The sequence below is a fragment of the Chinchilla lanigera genome, unplaced genomic scaffold, assembly GCF_000276665.1.
Source record: "Chinchilla lanigera isolate Chin_1 unplaced genomic scaffold, ChiLan1.0 scaffold00030, whole genome shotgun sequence".
In the NCBI taxonomy this organism is placed as follows: Eukaryota; Metazoa; Chordata; class Mammalia; order Rodentia; family Chinchillidae; genus Chinchilla; species Chinchilla lanigera.
Window position 1 is genome coordinate 1,916,898 of NW_004955431.1, and position 22,751 is coordinate 1,939,648.

At 34.4% G+C, this 22,751-nt stretch overlaps 1 protein-coding gene across 1 annotated transcript; it reads left to right on the forward strand.

The window, feature by feature from the left end:
* Positions 1 to 11,808: 11,808 nt before the first annotated feature.
* Positions 11,809 to 18,113, forward strand: Itm2b (integral membrane protein 2B). Its single transcript, XM_005387555.2, has 5 exons — positions 11,809 to 11,969; positions 13,680 to 13,886; positions 15,340 to 15,450; positions 16,084 to 16,234; positions 17,339 to 18,113. Exons 1-5 carry the CDS (start codon positions 11,892 to 11,894, stop codon positions 17,422 to 17,424), a joined length of 633 nt encoding a protein of 210 aa, XP_005387612.1. The 5' UTR covers positions 11,809 to 11,891; the 3' UTR covers positions 17,425 to 18,113.
* Positions 18,114 to 22,751: the final 4,638 nt, after the last annotated feature.

Here is a 22,751-nt window from a genome sequence, read left to right on the forward strand (position 1 = left end):
TGAAGAATTGTGCCTTCAATAATTGTTATTTATAAAGACAGTTATTGCCAGGTTCTGTTAATTTTTTGTACAGAGCTTAACAATGAAAATCTTCGAGGTGCACAACTAAAAGTTGAACATTAAAATAAAATTACGTATATTATCCTTGGGGTATCATTTTAAAAAATATTTAATTGTGATTATCCCTTTAAACAGTAACAGTGATATTCCTAATAGCTTTAAAGGAATCATAATATAGTATCATTTTATAAGTGTTACCAATAATTTAATGAACACCATTATTTAAATAATTGTAGTTTTTAAGGCTTTTTGATGAGAGAATACAAGAACTTTATGCAATATTTCTATAATTATACCATTTTGGGAAGAAATCAAGTAAAACTGAACATAGAATTTTTATTCCTAAACAGGAAAATTTGAATCTTGAATTGCAGAAATGAGAAAATTACTCTTCTTTTTATAATAGAGTGATAGTCTCATTTTTCACTTAATGTTTTCTTTTAATGCCAATAAGTTTCCAGGAGTAATTTTATAATTTAGAGCTAGGTAAATGACAGAAGAAAAATTAATATTGAAATAAACTTCACAGTTTATAAATACTACCACTTTTAAATTAAATATCCTGGGAATTAATTTATTTGGGGAATTGACACTAAGCATGATATTAGATATGCAATACTTGGACATTTTTAAATGTTTGAATAAACCTTTTTTAGCTTAATTTAATTTCATACTTTGAGCAACAAGAAGTTTCAGTGGATTTTTGTGTATTTGAATGTTCAACTTCTAATACCAGTTTTTGGTTTGTTTGGTTTTTTTTTCCTTTTGAGACAGGCCCTCATAATATAGCTTAGGCTGGTCTTGAGCTCATTATGTAGCCCAGGCTGACCTCAAACTTGTGCCTCCTGCCTTAGCCTCCCAAGTGCTGATACAGGCATGTGCCACCACACCCAGCTCCAAAATTATTTTTTAAAATCGGTTTTTGAGAATAAGTTAAGGACAAAGTTTAACTCTTTCCTGTATTTATATATGATTATAATGTTATTATAGAATTATGTGTAAAATTATATAAAAACCAAAATGGGAGGTTGCTTTTTTAATTAAATCAGATGGATTATTTCAACATCTGACAGAAGATTCATCTTCATGCTGGGAAAAATAACTTTAAGGTATAGTCTGTTTAGGTCTGTATCATCAGTTTTTAGTCTTTCTTTTTATAGCTTTCTTCTTCAGTTTATTTTATTTTTTTTTGCTTTTATTTTACTACTGGGACATAGCATTTCCCAAGACCATCAGTTTCAATTAGCAAAACTAAATGCCTTATGTGTCCAAGTAGGTGAATTAATGAAGCTGGGATTTTTCCATATTATACAAACTAGGATGTACTTTGTCTTCATTTAAGAATTAGGTCCAGTGATGCACAGTTCTCCAGATTTTGTTCTTTTTGTTTTTGGTGCTGAGGGTTGGACCCAGAGCTTCCCACATTCTCAGTGTGCACTCTCCCACTGAGCTATACTTCCAGCCCTGTAATCCTTCAGTTTCTAAAGGTAAAGTAGAAATTAAAATTTTTATTTGAATTTATATAATTTAGCCAAAGACACCGAAGGCCTGATTTAGTCTCTAAAGTGGAAAGCAGGGATGACAAACTAGATCCCACGTGATAAAATGTAGCTTAGTTTGCTTTTCTATAGTCTGTGAGGTAAGAATGATTACATTTTTAAATGGTGAGGGAGGAAAATAAAAAGACGATACTTCTCCTTTTTGCTTAGTACCCTCATTGAAGGGGGAATGCAGTGCAAGAAGCAGTACTCGCTAGTGATTGAGAACTCAGGCAGTCATACTTCAAGATTTAAATCTTGCCTCTATTACTGTGATACTTTGGGGAAGTTACCTCAGTTCTCTGTGCATTACTTGTCTATCAGTAAAGTAGGGAATATAAAAATTTATGAAGTCTTACTCCTTCCCACTCCCATCATTCCTGTTTTTAGAATGTTGCTTCCTGTGTTACTATTAATACTTATCTCTGCCTCTCATGTCAGTTAGAGCATAATGTTGTTAATACATTTTGTCAACAAAATATTGTGAGAATTTATTTCTGCAACACAAAAACCCTTAGGAGTTAATGTGTATTTCTCCATTGCATAATAGGTATTAATAGAATTTGTTTTTAAGTTTAATTTTGGGTTTTAGCAAAGTAATACTTAGTTTTGAAATGCAAATAGTTCTGTCTTATTTCAGAATAATGCACTTTAAAAAATGTTACCATACATAGTAAAATGCATATTTGTATCTTTAGCGTGCAGTTATTTTTAAATGTATGCACCTGAACTGGCACCCCAATGAAGATGGAACATTGTGATCAACTGAGAAAGTTACTTGATGTTCTTTTACAGTTTGTCCTCCTCTGTCCTTAGAGGCAATCACTATTCCAATTTCTAAGCCCATAAATTGCAGAGGTAGTTATGTTAACTCCCTAGCTGCTTCTGATCTTTTATTACCAGGGTGGTTAGTAAACCATACAGTGCCTTTGTGCAAAGTAGAAAAAGGTATCCTCTCTGGGGCAGGGCATTGACTGGATTCTAGCCCCACTGATCCCCTTGGCTGGCATCTTCGTGCTAGAAACAACCTGTGTAGTCATATGTGGTGATCTGAACTCCATACTTTTCTAAATGAATGGTTCTCAAACTTACTGGTCTCACAGTTCCTTGAATAAAAATGTAAAATTGATCAAAATTGCAAAGAGCTTTTTCTTTAGGCCAGTCAAAAATGTTGATATGTGTTATATAAACATTAAAACAAAATACTTAAAATAATAACCTGTTACATGTTAACATAAGTAACATTTTTGTGAATAAAACTTTCCAAACAACTAAAATTATTTAGGAAGACTAATCATTTATATTTTGGTAGTGTTTTTTTTAATGAGTAGCTTAATAGAAGATAGTTGGATTCTTAGCAGCTTCTGAACTCATTCTGTTGTGATATCACATATTTAGCTTCTGGAAAACACCATAGTGAAAATGAAAGAGAAATTGTGTAGTAAGTTCTACCATGAAAATGGTTTGACCTTCTGGACCCCTGAAAGAGTATTCCTGGACTACATTTGAAGAACAATCTTTTCTATATATGTTTATATGTTACATGCAATCTTTTCTCTTGGTTTAGTTTAGGGTCTGTTTAAATTGCTAGTCAGTGCTTTTATTAACATTGACATAATATTATTTACATCTGAATAATGTACTTTTGTTGGACTTCTTTATTGTATAACATTTTTTTCTTTTTAGAGAGTCTCACTGTGTAATCCATGCTGGCCATGAACTGTTCTTCCACCTCAGCTTCCCCAGTGCTGGAATTAAGAGTATGCCACCATGCCTCACTTCTAAAAACCTGTCTGTTTTTCCTGGGTTCGATCATTGCTTCTCATGGCTAGAGAGAAGGTTGCTTAATTTTCTATGTATTTTTTACTAACTCACCCTCAGATTCTCTGAGAGCAATACAGTTGCTTTTCTGTATCTTCAGACGCACTAGTTACCTTAGTTTCATGTTTTTCTAGTTAGGTTCCTACCAGCCATTTTTGGAGTCTTCCGGCCAAGACTGCACTGTAGGCATGTTACCATAAGTGATACCCTGAGAGTCAGAAGCATCCTGGAATTGCTTCTGCCTCCATCCCATATTGAAGAAAAGTGATTTCTTCATAAATGAAGAAAAAGTGTTTGTGATAAATAAGTGCTTTGGATGTCAGAGAACCTTTATCCTTACACTTAATTGATAATTTATCTGGGTATAAAATTGTAGATTAGCAATAATTTTCTCAGTGTTTTGATAGCATTGCTCTTTTATCATCTAATGTGATATTATTGTGATTCTTAGTTCTTTGTGTATCCCCACCACCACCAGAAGCTTGAGATGAAATCCTTATTCTTTGGTATTTGTTCCTTATATTTTCAGCTTTCAAATTACGTCTGCTGTCATTTGATTCTCTCTAATTAAATGTTTATCACTTTACTATCACTTTATTGAGGTTTTGAGAGGAAGTTAAGATATAGTTAACTGAAAATGAATTTTAGACCTTCTAAGTCAGCTAAGTCTTATCTAACTCTCTGTTTAGATAAGCTTCTTACAATGGCAGAATTCTATAGAAACTCAAGCTATATAGATCCTGTTTGGCTATGAGTATTACACAAGTTTGGCATTAGGTTACTTCATTTATTACCAGAATTAATTTGTCTACTTTGTTAGCCATTGACCTAATACCTTTATGTTTTTCTTTAGTTAAATTAAAGCACAGGGACGCATGATATTTGGGCTTTCTTAGTGCCAAATTTTTGTGATATGACACAAATAATTTTACTTACCTTATCTGGTCATTTTATGTTTTATCTGTAGAAATGATGTATTGAATAAATTGACCTTTCCTGATATTTCCTAGGGTATCTTTTCTGAGAACTTAACTGATCACATATTCACAAGCACTTACATATACAGAAGTGTGATCAGACACTCTATTAGAAATTTAAAATTATGAAACATCCCTACTTAAAAGAAGCACATAGTATGGCTACAAAAAACTAACCAGTTATGTAAACTCATAAAATTAATAACAGCCTTCTTAAATGTGTATGTCTTCTTTCACAAGAAAATCACATCCCTAGGTTGTTCACAAGGCAGAGTGGTGCAGTAAGGAAGCAAGATCAGATGTTGGGTTGAGTCTTTGTGATATACACACTTACCACTGGGCAGTAGAGCCCATAGGGTCAAAGTACTTTTCACATGTTCACTGTTGAGAGGTAAGTATCTCTGATTTCAAGACCTGCAGTTGTTTTTTCTAGTACTTAGTGATTTTGTATAACTTTGAAAATTCCAAAATTAATATGAAAAATATCTGTAACTTTCCACATTTAAGTAGGTTTTATTATATAGGCTGGGGAACGTAGCTTAGTAATAAGTGAATAAAGCCCTGGATTTGATCTCCCACTATAACAGATACTTTCACACACACTTGGAATTTTCTTACCAAGATTCTGAATTTCAAATGGAATTACCTGCATTTAATTATGAATGTGTAGTAACTACCTTGTTGAGTGGTATTAAAATCCAACATTTATATAAAAAATGAATCCAGAACAGGTTTACTTTTTCTACCCTAATTATGATACTTTATTTTATGATACATTATATGGCAGTAGAGCATTCTGATCGTGCTTAAAATTTTTAGGAAGACAGTAGATATTAGAAACATGGTGGCATGATCCTGTAATCCCAGCACTGGGAGGCCTGAGGCAGGAGGATTGTTGCGAATTCAAGACCAGCTTGGGCTACAAAGTGAGCTCCAGGCCAGCCTGAACTGCTTAGCGAGACCCTGTCTCAAAAGGACTTTTTTTTTTTAAAAAAAGAAAGAAACAGTAGGGTCACAATATGATTCAGCCAGTAGTAGAAAAGTCTTCACCCATTTAACTGTCCTTAGTGAAGGGTATTAGCCAGTTTGTGTTGGTCTGGGCTTTCTTTTTGCTGTCCAATGATTTTTATCTCACCAGTATGAATTTTTAAATTGTCAAAATTGTGTTTTATGAAGTATTGCCATTAGTACAGTTTTATGTAGCATAGACTGAATAAACTATATAGAAATGATGGTCATCTTATGAACTGTTTAGCAAAAAGAATAAATTTATTTTGCATTTCATACTCAGCTTTTCCTTAATGATACAAAAGCGATTAGGTTATGATACAGCCCTTAAATGCATGTACAGCCCGCTTGTTTTTTCTTTTAGTTCTGACCTACTTTTCTTTAACCTGGGCTTGTGCTAATTTTGTATGATATTAATAATTTGGTTCAGATTTCAGAGATTTCTCACAAGAGTGAAATTGTTTTGTAATAGCTTTAAAGTTTTGTTTTTTTTTTTCCATTGCTGTTTGTATATCGTGGAATTTGTTAGCAAAAAAAAGTATATTAAAGAGAAACTTGGCAGACATGGTATTTTGAGATTGTTTGCCTTTTTTGTAACCTTTGCCTCCTACAAATACAGAATGATTCAATAACTACTGATTATAACATGTTGGTATATTCCTAATCTTGACTCAATACTAATGAACTTAGCTGAGCAGTAACCAATACTGATACAAGGTCAGAGGCCTTTGGGAAATATAGCCTCTACAATATAAAGAGCATCTTTCTGTTTCTGTCTGCATAATGCCAATCACTTGGAAAACTACTTGTTTATATGTCAAATGTAATATTTTTCACTCAGACATTTTCACCATAGTTGAAACAATAGCATTCTGTTTGGAAAGGCAAGTTAGGAAGCAAAATTCAGACACTGATTTAAGTGAATAAGAGAAAATGCAAATGTTTGTTGTCTTTATAGATTGGTAGTGTCTCAGTCAGAGATTGTTTACATATAGCAGGTATATTGGGTAATATATGTGATGAGAAGAGGACAGAGACTTAGATCATATCTGTTTTGTTGCTTCCATACTGAGGAAAGTGAATAGAACACATACCAGCTTCTGAGACCCAGAATTTAAAATCCTTTATATGGAGAAGTGGTTTAGATTATTTTATTATATAACTAGATTCTCAGAAGAAGGAATATACCCAGTCATAGCTGGAAACAAAGATCTGAGTTTAAAACCCAGCAACATGATAGAAAAGATTATAGCATATTTGGGTTTTGAGTAGGGGGAAAATTATGAGAGAAAGTTTGAGAACACTAGAATATTGTTGAGAAATCTATTTTTTTAAAAATGTGAATCAGATTTTAAAAATATGAATCACTAATCTTCTGTTTTGGAAAACATTGTGCAGTGTAAACAAAATGTTGGGCAGTTGGTCTGTGTACACCTGTATTTACCTATGTTACTGCAATATGTATTAAAATGTACGTGTTTCTAAGTAAATCTTCTGCAAATGTAACGACTCATGATATTCTGAGTACATTGTATTGGTTCTTTTCCTGGGTGTGTGTGTGTGTATGTGTGATACTTAAACTTCTTTTTTGGCACTATCCTTTTTAATCCTTTTTAGTATTCTGGTTTCCTAAACCATTTCTGTCCCATTTGCTATAATAATGAAAAGCAGCACATCTGAGGGGTTTGAAAAATATCTCTTGAAAGCTCCATTCATCATATAAAAAAGATTAAAATGGAAGTGCCTGAGGATGTGATTTGTTGGTTTTGAGAACAGAATAAAAAGTATATTTAAAAAACTTCACATTTTATTTAAGTGTATAAATGAAACACTTTTACTGAAACCTCTTGGGGAACTGATTAAGATAACCTAATTTTTATTTGTTTGAAGTAACAAACACAATTTATCCTTCTTGTTGGGTGATATGATTTGTTAAGTAATATTTCTGTATTGTCTGATGATAGGTTTGAACCAGAATTTAGTATGGTGCAAGAGTGAGAGTGCTTCTGAAACCTGTCTTTCTATAACTGCAATTGAGAGATAGTTATAGGCCACCCTGTGCTTTAACTGTCTTCATTTGTAAACTAGGCTAAAATCTTAATGTTTCAGGAAGATTAATGAGATGATAATTGTACAGCACTTAAGGGACTTCTGTTACCTTATAATTTACCAGCACAGTTTAAGGTGCTGCACTAGTTTTATTGTAGTACAAGGGGGAAGATGTTTCTGTGATTTTTAAGTAGGCCACATAAAGTTATATATCCCAGTGATTATTAGTAATTTTTCTTATTATTTTGTTTAATCATGAAATACTCTAAACGTAGATTATTTTCAGTTTTTTTCTTATTAATAATTGTATAGTGAACATTATTGAACATACTGCTTTATGCGTTTATGCAAAAGTTTATCAGGAGGTCTGTCCCCAAATTTGAAATAGCTGGGTATAAGATACATGTGTTTTTATTAGTGTCTGCCAAATTGTACTCCAAACTGTGATACCATCTCCTGTCAACTGTGTTAAAGTTCCCAAGTTCCCTTTTTGACCTTGTCTTTTTTTTGCCAGGGATTGAACTCACGACCTTGCGCTTGCCAGGCAGGCGCTTATAGCACTGAGCTGTACCCCCAGCCCCCAAGGTCCCTTTTTCAGTCCTTTCCTCAGCATTTAGTATTTTAGGCTTTGCATGGTATGTAGGAACTCAGTTGATTGCTTCCCTGACTTCCTCGTTGAAATATAATTTATATGCAATAAAACACCCATTTTATGTGTACAGTTCAATTGAATTCATGTAATTGTACAGAGTTGTGTATCCATTGCAAAGGTCAAGATAGGAAACATTTCTATCACCCTGAAGTGTTTCTTCTTACTTCCTTGTAGTCATTCTCCCCTTTCTCAGTCCTTGCTAATGATAGCCACAAAAGGACTTGTCACCATGGTTTTGCCTTTTCTAAAATTTTATAATGGAATTTCTTTTCAACTTTTTTCACCTAGCACGATTTTGAGATGCAGCCATGCTGCGTTATGTTAATTTTCTGCTTTCCTACTGCTGTGTCATAGTATAAATATATTATAATTTATCCACTTATCAGTTGATGGATATTTAAGTTGTTTTAAATTTAGAGATATTATGAATAATGATTCCATTAATATTCATATACAAGTATTTGAGTTGGTTGGTTATTGAAAATTTTATCCTCCGCAATCTTGATAAATTCATATTAGTTTGAAGAACGTGACTTTCTTAAATTTTCTATATAGATCACTTAACGTATAACAACTTTAATTCTAATCCTGCTTCTATTCCTGTTCCTATTATTTGTTTAAAGGCTAGGATCTCTAGTATTTTTTTGTTTGTTTGTTTGTTTTTTTTGTTTTTTTTTGGTTTTTTGGTTTTTCTCCGGTACCAGGAACCGAACTCACGACCTTGCGCTTGCCAGGCAGGCGCTTTTGCCGCTGAGCTAAATCCCCAGCCCCTAGGATCTCTAGTATAATGTTGAGTGGAAACAAAGAATCAAATTTGAATGGACATTCCTGTATTCCTGACTTGAAAGGGTATAAATCTAAAATTTCACTACGAGATTTGCTTTAGGATTTTAATTATTTACTTCATTAATGTTAAGAATTTCACCTCTTCCTCTTTTGCAGAGACATTAGGAGTGGGAGTTGAATTATGTCAAATACAGTTTCTATTTGAGATTGTGGGGCTTTTTTCAACTAAAGGTTATTCTTTCAAGTATTAAAATTTAATCATTTAAAAAACACTTCTATTTAAAACTTATAAATCTAAAATGTACCTCAATCCCTTTTCCAAGATTCGGATTACAATATGGGACATCATTATTTGGCATAGTGTTAATTCTTGAGTATAAATAGCTGTTGAGATGAGACATGCCTTAAAACACATTTGAATTTCCTATAAGATCTAGCATAGTCTATTGCACACAATAGTCCCTTAATAAATGTTGATGTGGGCTAAGTAGGGCTGCTGTATTTGCTAAATAGCAAGTTTATTGTGCATCATGAATTACTGTGTTGTACCCCCCCCCATACTATGTTGCTGGCTACCAATGTAAATTTTGTAAATCATAAAAGGGTAAATAGCTGAGCTTTTTAAAAAAATGTCTACATTTTATTTGCTCATCAAATATTTGCATGTTATCTAAGCGCCAAGCTTGGTGTGGAGTTACCAATAATGCAAAATTAGTATGAATGGATACTCACAAAGACCTTGTAGCCTATAAGGAAGAGATGATTTCCTTATTTTTGCGAGCCATGTTTCACATTTTTGAGCTGCTGAATAACTTGTGGATGAGTGAAATATTGTATTAACTAAATTTGTCAAGAAACTGATGTTTTTTCTTTTACTGTAATCCTGAAGGGATTCTTTGAGTAATGTGAGAGTTGAACTCTACTGTGGTCTGCAGAGGCCCTTTGTAGTCTACCTCAGTTATATCTCATTTTCATTGTTTGTATTGCTACCCGTCATATTGAGTACTCCAGCAATCAAGCGTGTGGCCCCTGAGGATGTCATGTAGTTTTGCTGTTTGTTCTTTGCCTTACTCATAACTTCCTTTAATTCTGCCTTCTGCATGGGTAGGAGTATTTATTCTTTAGAATTCCATTCAAGTGTTTTCTCTCTTGAGAAGTCTTCACCAAGCTTACTTTTATGTGCTCTTGATGCATTTTCCTGTTAGAGCCTATATCATGTTTATGTTCTCTTTGTATATTAGCTATTTCTTACACTGCTGATACAGCCAATATTTTTCTTGGTAGAGGCTATATTCAGTGCCTGGCACTTTCGGCGTATAGCAGACATTTATAATTTATTCTTAAAAAGCGTTTTTTGTTGAGCAGTTGAAAATGATGTATTAAAAAGCCTGAAAACTTGTCATTGGTTTGGCAGTTGAGGCTCTGTCATATTATTTTGTAGGTACTGTATCTGCGTGTAGTCTTTGACCATTTATATACTATTAGGAGAGAAATCCTGCCACATAGGATGGGTGTGTTGAATATATTTGTCTGTCTCAGTAGCTTATACTAGATATTGGAAATGACTGTTTCCATCTGTGATTTTCACCCCTGCGTCCACCCTGAAATTAATTACATTAGAAAAGAATGATCTGCTTCAGCATTTATGGCACACAAGAGCTCAAGCAAAACATGTATACTTTAATGTTCAAGTTTCATAATACATGACTCCATGAGATCCTTATAACTTTTCTTTACACAAATGGGATGTCTTACATGGCTTGATAAATTCTCCTATGCTTGTTCTCATTACATGCAGCTTACTTGTAGTGCAATATTGCCTTAAGTGTACACATAATATATTGCTAGGTACTACAGCCAGATGTAACACTCTCACAGCATTTGATCTGATCCTTACATTAAGCAGTATTTGTTGTTCTATGTTAAATTCTGTATTTAAAAGGGGAACCTCAACCTAGGAGCATATTACCAACATTTATTGTTCTTATTTTCTACAACATCGAGATTAGACTTTTTTTCAGTAGTAGCAAAATGAAATTTTTCATTTTAGAATTGAAAACATCACCTTCACTTTTATATCTAAATAAATTCTTGTTTCAGCCAGTCTGTTTTCTTTTGCCTGCTGAACTCACCCTGATTTTTTGTGCATAATTTTACACAATTTTTCTGACATCTATATAAGCTTAAGTCTGCTTTTTTCCCCTGAAACTTCTCTGTGTTGGATTTTCCTTTTTACTATTCAGTTAGTTTTAAGTTAATAAATCATCATTTTTTTTTGTTGCTTCTATCTTAGAAAAGAACTCTGTGAAACTGGGATTTAGGGTAGGGCAATGGGATTGTAGGATTATTTCTAAAATAACTTTGTTCTTTTTTAAAAAAATTTGATTATTTGAAGAATTTCATTGTGATATTATTTGTTCTGTCTTTTCTTATTTTCCTTTTTAATTTTCCTGTGGCTTGTTAGGAATGGCTTTTGTCTGGTATGAATATAAAGTACTTATAACAGGCTAGTGCATAAGTTTATAGGGGATCTGATAAAGAGAAGCCCTGGATCTTTAATATGTGAGTCTTGGAATCATAATACCGTATAACAAAGTTGACTTGTAACTTTTTCTGAATGTCTTAATGTTAGGAGATCACCAAAAGTTGTACATGGAAATAGAAATTATGAACTGGATCATTGATTTAGGTTTTGGATCATTGCTTTAGGCTTAGGTTTAGGTTTAGCAGGTAGGGTATTGAGAATTAGAAGTAGTCAGGATTCTCGCTGGGTGCCAGTATTTCCCAGCCAAAGAAGCTGCCATCTAATTGTTGTTTGGTTGGTTTGATGAGGGTCCTAACTTGCTTGCTCTTTATGTCTTCATTGTTTAAAACAGTAATCCTTTCTGATGCTGAAGCTTCTGCTTAAAGATAACATATAACAATCAATATGTTTCTTTCTTATTTTAGGACCCAGATGATGTGGTACCAGTTGGCCAAAGAAGAGCCTGGTGTTGGTGCATGTGCTTTGGACTAGCATTTATGCTTGCAGGAGTCATTCTAGGAGGAGCATACCTGTACAAATATTTTGCACTTCAAGTAAGTGTCCTTTGTTTTGGAGATTTTTTTTGTGTGTGTGTGACAAGGTCTCAGTAAGTTGCCGAGGCTGAGCTTAAACTTGTTATTCTTCTTTCTCAACCTCTACGAGTGCTGGGATTATAGGCCTGCTGCTACCACGTATTTTATCATTGGCTTTTTTTGTGTATGCGCATCAAATGTACTAGAAAATTTTCTCTGGCTCTAAGCTTGTATCTTTAGACAGGGTTGTGATTTAAAGCTGTATTTAAAAAGGTGATCATATGTTTATATTAGTTTCTAAAAACAGAGTAACAAAATTTTGAGATGTTGCTGACAAAAAATGATTTTTCAAAATCCGCTAACCTTCATTTTCCTACCATAATCAATGGCTAAATGGTATAGTATTGTGAATTGCCAATTGAATAAATACATTAGCCATAAATGTTGTTGTGTTGATAAACTATCACTTGATAGCCAATTCCAGCACCCTAACAATACCCTTTTGCCCTTGGGCCTAGAGAACACTGGTACTACATCTCTCTGCCACTTGGTAGTTATGGGTTTCTCTAAAGAGTTGTGACTTCGTGAAATAACTCGGGATGAACGTTGCTAGAATGTTTAATAATAACCTTTGGGTTAAGACCGATTTTTCTTCCAATTAGTTATGATCTGTGATATCTGCTTTGTGATACATTTCTTTAGTCGGTAATTCAGTACACTTTCTTCTCCTTAAGGCATCTTGAAGGAAAATTTACTTTGAGTTTTTGACTAGGTCATACGTTTCAAACTTACAAGATTTGGAGAAATAGTTGACAAGTAGAAGGCATTTTTGAAAATTAAGTAACTAGTTTTGAAGTATTCTGCCAGAGGATACGTAAATTTTATGTTCATTTCTTATATTATTGAAGATAATGGCCTGTTGATAGACATTACTGAAACACTGGTTATATTTTATATAATGTTTTACAAGAAATATATATAGTACAGAAAAAAATCATTGGCAGTTCACTGTCCAGGGGTAAGATTTGGTGCCAAAATATTTATTACACAGTTCTCAGTCTTTATTGCTTATATGTGTACTTTTTTATATATGTATTTTTTACTTGGATAAAGTTTAAGAAAACAGAATTACCTGTATGAATATGGAAATTTCAGAAAAATTACATTCTTTTTCTCTTTTGACTAATGAAGGAAAAAATTGAGGGCTTGGACTCAGGCTTCACACGTGGGATGATGCAAGGCATGCGTTCTACCACTGAACTATATCCACAGCCCTTTTCCAAAGAGGAGTGGGATCATTGAATAAGTAAACTTCATCAAAAGTTTTGAAAGTGTAGTCTTTCTGAAAGATATTACTTCTGTTTGAATATATTCTTTTATGAAAAACAATGCCTACAGGTAAAGTAGGCCTACGTGTTTGTTCAGATGTACTTGTCACCAGGTGGATAATTGCTTTTATATTCTGTTTTTATCTACCACAAAGAGAAAAGAGAAAATCAGAATCAGCTGCTTTTCACCTCCTTCCGGCGTGGTTTTTTTTTTTTATAATAGTTCAAAACCTGATCTTAAAGAATGTTCTAACTCTGTAATTAAACTGTCTGACCTGTCATCCAAAAGTAAGAGTTTGCAAGCAAAATGCTATTTAGATAGAGGTGGCAGCTTAAGTAATGCTTACATTTAAAAACCTGTCTCACACTGAATTGCTGAAATGACTGTTTAAATTCTCTATAGCCAGATGACGTGTACTACTGTGGGATAAAGTACATCAAAGATGATGTCATCTTAAGTGAGGCTTCTGCAGATGCTCCAGCTGCTCGCTACCAGACAATTGAAGAAAATATTAAGATCTTTAAGGAAGATGAGGTTGAGTTCATCAGTGTGCCTGTCCCAGAATTTGCAGATAGTGACCCTGCCAACATTGTTCATGATTTTAACAAGGTGGGCCAATTGTCCAAAATTGTAGAAAGTATAATCACGGGTACAAAATATAGGTTCTTTATATTTTTTTGTAATGTAAATAGTACTTGCTAAATTCTATTTAGGGCTTAGTTTTACTTTAAAAATGGACTTGGGTTTCTCTGCATCATGAGATAAATTATCTGTTCTTGTTTTGTTTATGTTTTTCTTCTGGTACCAGGAATCGAACTCATGACCTTGCACTTGCTAGGCAGGCGCTGTGCTGCTGAGCTAAATCCCCAGCCCCGAGATAAATTATCTGTACTTGGTGACTCTGCTTTATCTGAAACAGACGCCTTTCTTACGTCTTGCTTTCTTTTATCCCTTGGTCTTGCCATTTCTGAAAACCTGCTTCATGGCTTTTTCTTCCTTTACTTGCAAGTTCTCACTATTTCTTATTTCCACATTTTCATAGATAAGAGGTCATTTAGGTTCCCATTTTTTCATAGCATTTTCTGAAATGAATGATTTGTTAATCTATTTATAAGTTCTCATTCTGCATATTCCCCCACCTTTTCAAATTTTATGCAGCCTAGAGTTGAAGTAACAACCCAAATCTTCCACCTGGCTCAGACCTTTTGCCATATCTGCTTCATCCTTTTCTCTCATTTACCACTTTACCCCTAAACATTTGTTATTAGGAGTGAGGATGTTGTTCCACATAATCACATGATTGTCATGCCTAGGAAAATTAACATGACACTGTAGTATTATTTAATATCTAGGTTATACTTAAATTTCTCCAGTAATTTTTCTCAAGAATTACTTCTTCAAACCAGGATTTAGAGGTTCAGAAGTTTTACTTGCCTTTGATTCTTATGTCTTTGGGGTTTTTTTTTTTTTTCCCCCGGCTTTTTTCTGATACCAGGATGATTCTTGTCTTTGTATATAGGTTTGCTATTTTGAACACTCACTGAATTTAGCTTTGGAAACATTTTATGCCTTTTAAGTAGACCTGATACACACTTGTAAGCAAGTTTTAAAAATTGCTTGAAGGTAATAAGCTTTATTCTAAGAAAATACTAAATAATAATAATTTAGTGAGTTCTTAGGAATGTGAGTGTTTGCATGTCTTGGTTTAACCCCGTTCTTAAAACCATCCTATGAAGCATCTTTCTCAGCTGGGATTTTCATCTAAACTACAGAAGACGAAAATCATTTGAGACTTTTTCTAGTTTTCTGAGGATGGTATTAGTATTTCCACTTTTCAGGTGAGAAAACAATGTTTACATTAACAGTGTGTAGTTGCCTCCTTCCTTTCTATTTCCATGCCTGTTCCACCAGAATCTTGATTTGTTGAATTGCAAGCGATTTATGCATTCTAAAGCCAGCCCGTTTTAATGGGCCCAGTTACTTAAAATTCAGTAATTTATTTAAAATTACTGTGCACCTTAAAGATACTAATCTAACTAAAATACATCTTTTTTCTTCCCAGAAACTCACTGCCTATTTAGATCTTAACCTGGATAAGTGCTATGTGATCCCTCTGAATACTTCCATTGTTATGCCTCCCAGAAACCTGTTGGAGTTACTCATTAACATCAAGGTATAAAAATTACTACTGTTTTCAATTAATGGTGCTGTTAGTGCCTGGGAATTCCTTGTTGAGAAATTAGCTCTTTAGAGCCCATCTTAACAGAATATATTCAAGAATTTTACAAAAAAAGAACTAAGACTTATAATTTTTTGAGTGTTTTTTTATTTTGAAATTAAAGTATTTGTTTGTTTGTTTAAAGTATATGTTTAAGTTTTCCTAATGGACCATAGAGTAAACATTAGCCAGCTGCTTAATTCTAATGCCATAGACAGTATGTAAATAAATGGGCGAAGTATTGCAGCAGTCCAGTGCTGTGCACCTAGGCAGGAAGATTACTTGGATTTAGGAGCTAGCAGCCAGTCTGGGAAAGATAGTGAGACCTTGTTTTTTTTTTTTTAAAGAAAAAGTTGTATAGAAATGGATGGTAGGGGGCTGGGGATTTAGCTCAGCGGCACAGCGCCTGCCTGGCAAGCGCAAGGTTGTGAGTTCGATTCCTGGTACCAGAAAAAATACCAAACAAACAAAAAGAAATGTATGGTAGGTTGATCACTGTTCACTAATGCAATATCTAAGAATTTTGTGTGTTTTTCTAGTTTGCTCAATGTATATTTTGAGGTATTCAAATTTATTTTCTAAATGTAGGCTGGAACCTATTTGCCGCAGTCATACCTGATTCATGAACACATGGTTATTACTGATCGAATTGAAAATATCGATCACCTGGGTTTCTTTATTTATCGACTGTGTCATGACAAGGAAACCTACAAATTGCAACGCAGAGAAACTATTAAAGGTAATGCTTTTTAATGTTAAAATGCTAGCAGAAAAGTTGATTGTGCCATTTTGTTGTGTTAAATGTTTTAGACAAAGCTTAGTCATTTCTGTGTGTGTATGTGTGTGTGTATATATACACACACACATACACACACACACTTGCTGTGAGGTTTCATTGAATCATTTTAAAATTCTTTTCTGATAGTGAGAAGGGCCAGAGTAAAATGTCATTGTTGTGAGATGGTAGTACCACACCTTCCATATAGCTGTCCACTCTGATTTTTCCGACCCCACTGTAGTGCATCAGTGCTGATGAGGGTCTTGTTATCTAGGTCTCTTGAGGAGCTCTTCACTTGTATTCTGAGATCTTAGTTCTAAGCAGGCTCTTTGCCTTTTGAATCACATTGAGGATAAACATTTAAGTTAGTAAGAAAGGAATCTGGCCAAGGAATTACGAACATTAATGCAACTAATTTGTAGCTTTATAAAGTCACTTAACCTTTGTTTTTGCACCTAAAAAATATGGAAAGCAATATGTCTCATTTCTGTTTTAAAAATAAAATGAAAATACATTTGACAGAACTGTAAATACTGTAAGAAGTGCCATAAAAAGATATTGTAGTGTGATTTCTGTGTGATCATGTCACCCAGTGAAAGTGCTTTCCTGGCTTTCTAAAAATAGCACTTTTAATAATAAATATGTTTTCCCTTCGGGCTGATGAATCATCTGAAACCTACAGCTTGCTTCCGTATACTTGAAAATTATCTCCTTTTGTAATTCGTTTAGAGTCAGATTGATACCTACCTGAAATTTGCCTTATTAATGTAGTTTTAAGTTTCCACAGATTCACATATGGTTATACAAACACCACCATAATCAAGAAGCCATTACCTTCAGGGTCATAAATTTGTCTGCTGTCTGTAGGGCATTGATATTGTTACTATGATCTGAAAATACATAGTTCAGGAAAAGAAAAAGATATTTTCTCCAGTGTAAACAAACACTAGAAGTTTATGAAATATAATTGAAATATTTTCATGTATCTGAAAAATAAATAAGGATTAGTGTGAATATTTGTTAGAAAAGCTCCAAAAATTTAAAAACCTTTTTCCTGCCAAACAGGTATTCAGAAACGTGAAGCCAGCGATTGTATCACAATTCGGCATTTTGAAAACAAATTTGCCGTGGAAACTTCAATTTGCTCTTGAACAGTCAAGAAAAACATGGAGAAGAATTTAATGCCACAGCATAACCCCACCCTTTGTATTTTGTGCAGTGATTATTTTTAAAAATCTTCATGTAAGTAGCAAACAGGGCCTCACTATCTTTTCATCTCATTAATTCAATTAAAACCATTATCTTTAAAAAAAGTTTCCTTCTTTCTAAGTGTAGTGTCTTTTATATTTGAATTTGTAAGTGTATGAAGTCATAGATAATATCCACTTCACCATAGATCTTAAGTATTAGGAGAAATTAAAATTTCTTTAAATCATTTACCTGGATTTGTATGTTTTAATTATGCATTTTCGAGAGGGGGGGTTATATAAAGAATAATCATATATATGCATATATTAAAATGGACCACAGTGACTTATTTGTAGTGTTAGTTGCCCTGCTACCTAGTTTATTAGAGCATTTAAGCACACATTTTTCCTTTAATTAAAATGTGCAGTATTTTCATTGTTGCATTTAACTATTTAGAGTATGATTTCCACCTCAATGTTTCAGTATCCCAGGCATCTGCTGTAATGATATTTTAGAAAAATGTTTGGAATTTAAGAAATAACTTGTGTTACTAATTTGTATAACCTATATCTGTGCAATGGAATATAAATATCACAAAGTTGTTTGACTAGACTCTGTGTTGTTTTTCCCATATAATAAAGCCAAAGAATAATTTGGTTTTCATATGTTAAGATAATTCACATTTTAAAGAAACTTTTTTTAACCCAGTTCTTTATATACAGTGGATAAGGTCATAGACTTCTTAATAAAAATAAGCCGTTAATACCTAAACCATATTTTTTGCAGATACTACTAGAGTAAAGCCTCAACTTTGAATGATGCTATTTAAGATAGAATGCTGTAGCTTTGTTATTGTTTTATTTTGTTTTTGGTTAATAGAAAAGCTATTAATAAGCCGAAGGTTTCCAAGGAGCCTAAAATATTGTTTTGTTTTTTTTTTTTTTTTCTGAGAATATCTCCCTCACAAGTGGGGTATTTTGAGTCAAAGTAGTGTTTTGTTTTGTTTTGTTTTGTTTTGTTTTGAGACAGTGTCTCACTGTGCAGTCCAGGCTGGCCTGAACTCACTATGTAGCCAAGGCTGGCCTCAAACTCACAGTGATCCTACTGGCTAAAGTAGTGATTTTTGTTTTGAGGTGGGGGTTCCCTGTATTTATACAGTGGTCTCAAGTGATCCTTTTAACCTCACCTGAATAGCTGGGACTATAGGCATGCAGCGTGATGCCTGGCAAGTTGTGGTAGTGATTTTTATATTTCTGAGGTTGCTTCCTATCTGAAATAATTCATATTCTACCACTGTTGAAAAGACCTGAGAGTAATTTTCACTGTGAATTCCTGAGACAAAAAATTCATTTCTGACTTTAGGAGGTCAGAATTTTTAAAGTTTCAAAAATCCATAAAGAATCTCGTCTGGAAACCAATTCTGATCCAAAAGGGTATCATTTAACTGCTTGCTCTTGGTTCCATTTCAGTAATTATTGTCAGAGCTTTAGGCCAGCAAGGTGGATATTCAGGGATAAAAATTTTGATGTTTTTTTCCAGACGCCTATGAGCGTTTAGGAGTAGTGTACTCGTTCAGCAGTACTTACTGAGCATCCTTTATATGCCCAATACATAATATTAAGTATTGAAGATACATCATCTACAAAGGAGAAACAAACAACTGCCTTTGAGGATATTTACAGTCTAGTAAAAGAGACTGGTGAATCACCAACCAATGCATTGTGCTCAGTACTGAGAGAGAATAGGCCCAAAACCAATCCAAGCATTTTAGAAACATTTTAGTCGAGTCCGTGAGACTTTTAAAATATAAAGTACATGGGGCCGGGTAATGGAGGACCTTGTATACTTTTTTCCTGTTTTTTTTTTCTTTTTCAGTGCTGGGCATTAGATCCAGGGCCTTGCACATGCCAGGCAAATGCTCTACCACTGAGCCAGGTCCCTAGCCTCTTTAATATGCCACCTTCATTCAGTAGTCTGTGGGCTGCTATTGAAGGTTTGTATTTTGGAGTAAGGTGTTTCTGTATTCCCACTGATGAGAATGCCATGTTACTGGAGTGAATGGTGATAACGACGACTCCAGCTTCTCACTGGCTTCTCACCGTAGGAGTTTCGTTGCTTTTATCAAAGTCCAGTGTTAGGCAGGCTCCAGGTTCCAGGACCACATTCATGCTTAAGTATAACATAATTGTTTCGTTAGAATTTTGTATAATCATTTTTGTAAAATACTACTTCTTCAGAACATTTAATCATTGATTTGGCCAGATTGGTCTAAGATAGTACCCAGAACTTTATTTCTATTACCCATATAATTTCACCTACTTAGAATCCGTTGAAAAGAGAATGCCCCTCTCACCAAAGCTTGGTCACTCAGATGGCTCCCAGAATTCTGGAACTCAGATCCACGGTATTTCCTTTGAACTTGCACTGTGCTGCAGTGCACACTCTTTTGTATGGCATGGAGAAACCACACCATAAAGATTAAAAGAGAATGAAACATACAAAGGAATCTGGTTTCTTAGTATTCTCAGGAGATTGAGCTGTCCTTCCCTGACCTTGAATTTTGACTGCATTGGGGCTGCTACAACAAAGTATAGTCTGAATGGCTTATATTTTTGTTTTCTTATATTTTTGGACCTTCTATGTACTGGAAGGTCCAAGATCAGGGTGCCTGGAGATTCAATGTCTGGTGAGGACCTGCTTCACAGATGGACAGCCATCTTCTCTCTCTGACCCCTCACTCCCATGGGGCCTCTTTTATTGAGATACATATATATACCGGGGCTGGGGATTTAGCTCAGCGGCAAAGCGCCTGCCTGGCAAGCGCAAGGTCATGAGTTCGGTTCCCGGTACCGGGAAAAACCAAAAAAAAAAAAAAAAAAAGAGATACATATATATACCGAATTAGACAAGAACCAAATCAAATTTCTCTATAAGGCCAACACAGCCTAACCATTGAATTTGATTCAGTTCTTGTTGAACTCAGTTTGCAACCAGAATCATGGAAAGAATTAAGTTCATGAATGAGGGACCACAGTATATCAATAGAAGATACAATAATGTGGGATATATCATATATAGGATATAATATGTATCCCATATATATTAATATGGGATATAGATATATACACACACACATACATACACACTAGGTAATCCTAAATATATTAATATGGGATATAATATAATGAGGTAATGTCTTTCATAGTAAAAGAGGCCCTAGAGTGTGATCACTATAAATGAATAGATACATATTTTACAAATACTGGGTTTCATATGGTATTTTCATACCTGCAAATATACTTTTGTTAATGTCCGTTCCTCCTAGTGATTCTCCCACCCCAATTTCTTGGGGCCTTTTATAAAGGCACTAACCATCCTTATGACTTCTCAAAGGCCTTATCATGTTAGGATTTCAACGTGAATTTTGGAGAGATACATTCAGATAAGGTACCCTGCTGTCTTGGTTATTTTTCTCTCCTTGCTGAGACAGAATACCTGATGCCCAAACAAGGTTTATTTAGCTTTCAGTTTGTGGGGGTTTCAGTCTGTACTTGGCTGGCTCTAAGGCAGGGTGGCACATGGCAGAGGGCAACCGTTCAGTGGCAGAAAACAGCAAAAAGCAACAAGAGCAAAAGAGGGAGGAGAGGCAGGAAGCAGCCTCTTTCCCTCCTTTACACCCAGGGCAGGTATAGCACTCACACCCATAATCCCAAAATTGTACCATGAACCAGTCATAAACTCTAGAAGCCAGCCTCATGACTACATCAATAGGGGGACATCCAGACACAAACCATAACTCCTATCCTGTGTGTAGTCAACTTACCAAATACAAGTGTATTCCTGTGGCTTTGCAGCATGTTTTGTTGGTGCTGGTTGAATAAAGAACATGAAATTCAAAATAATGCAAATGTTGGGAAATTGGTAGGAGTCTGTGACAACAGGAATGAAGATCTCTGGCCAAAAAGGTGGTTAATAATAAAATGGGTATGAAAGTGCTTTATGCAGTTCTCTATAATAGGCAATATTTTTTTGAACTCACTACATTAGCAAATAAATTTTCTTATTTTTTAATGCATGTTTTCATTTCTGGTTTTCCTAGATCTTTTTTATATTTCACCACTCTTAGTAAGTGGAATGCAAAGAAAAATACATACAATGTTCTAAGTGCTGTTTATGGCAACAAAAGTAGGAACATAGAATTTAATGAAACAGACTGTTAACAATGCAAATAGACTATTTGAAAGAGAAGTCCAGACTCCATTTTTGGATGTGGTTGTGAGTTAATGCTGGCTGGACCTGTAAAATTTTAAGTACACTTTTCTAGATGGCCCCTGTTTTATTTAACAAAGACTTGGTTACTCAGGATAATTCTAATCTGTTTTGGACACCAATCCTTGCCCCTTTAACTCTTTGAGACTGCTTCCTAGATGAGAACATGTGTATGTAGAAAAAGGAATACTCTTAAGCTCTGTAGAACTGTCTAGTCATTGGCAGCATTCTTCTCTCCTGATCTTTGAGGTTAATACAGTACTGAAGCATGATTTAGTTTCACCTCTTTGACCGTTGACCATTTTAGGCTTTTATTGGAAAAATAACAATTGAAAGCTTTTTGAAATATTTACTAAATTTTGAAGAGGAAATTAAAATATTTCCAGATACTACTTATGTATCCATTTATGAGCTATAGGATCCCATTTGTAGATTAATTCTAAGAAGCAGAAGGAAGAAAGCTCTTCAGAGCTCAAAATTCAGTCGTGGGTGGCATAAAACGCAATCCCTAGTTCTGTCCATTTACATTTAAGTGTATGTGATAGGATTCCCATATTTGCTTTTTGTTTTGTGCTACTGAAGATTGAACCCGGAGTACACTGGGACTTGTAAGTTACCCGAGCTGTCCTACTAGTGATCCTTTTGCTTCAGCCTCTTGAGTAGCTGGAATTACAGGCATGCACTGCTGCGCCTGGCTCCTGTATTTGCTTTTTAAACTTGTGTTTACATTTTTATTGTAAAAACAATCAAATATGAAAATGTTAAAGGTGGGCTGGGGATATACTCAGTGGAACAAATGCCTCCCTGGCAAGCATAAGGTCCTGAGTTCGATTACTGGTACCAAAAAAAATGTTAAACGTAAAATGTGAATGTTTCCCTTTCTGTCATTCCCTGAGGGAGAGACTGTTGTCAACACTTGGTTTGTTTTTTTGAGATAGGGCTTTGCTACATAATCCAGACTCGCCTTCAACTCACTGTGTAGTCAGGGCTGCCTCAAACTCAGTGACAATCTTTGTCTCAG

Coding starts and splice junctions, on each gene's coding strand:
- Itm2b (XM_005387555.2), top strand. CDS start 11,892: ATGTGCTTTGGACTAGCATTTATGCTTGCAGGAGTCATTCTAGGAGGA. Junction 11,970..13,679: donor ACAAATATTTTGCACTTCAA/GTAAGTGTCCTT, acceptor AATTCTCTATAG/CCAGATGACGTGTACTACTG. Junction 16,235..17,338: donor ACGCAGAGAAACTATTAAAG/GTAATGCTTTTT, acceptor CCTGCCAAACAG/GTATTCAGAAACGTGAAGCC.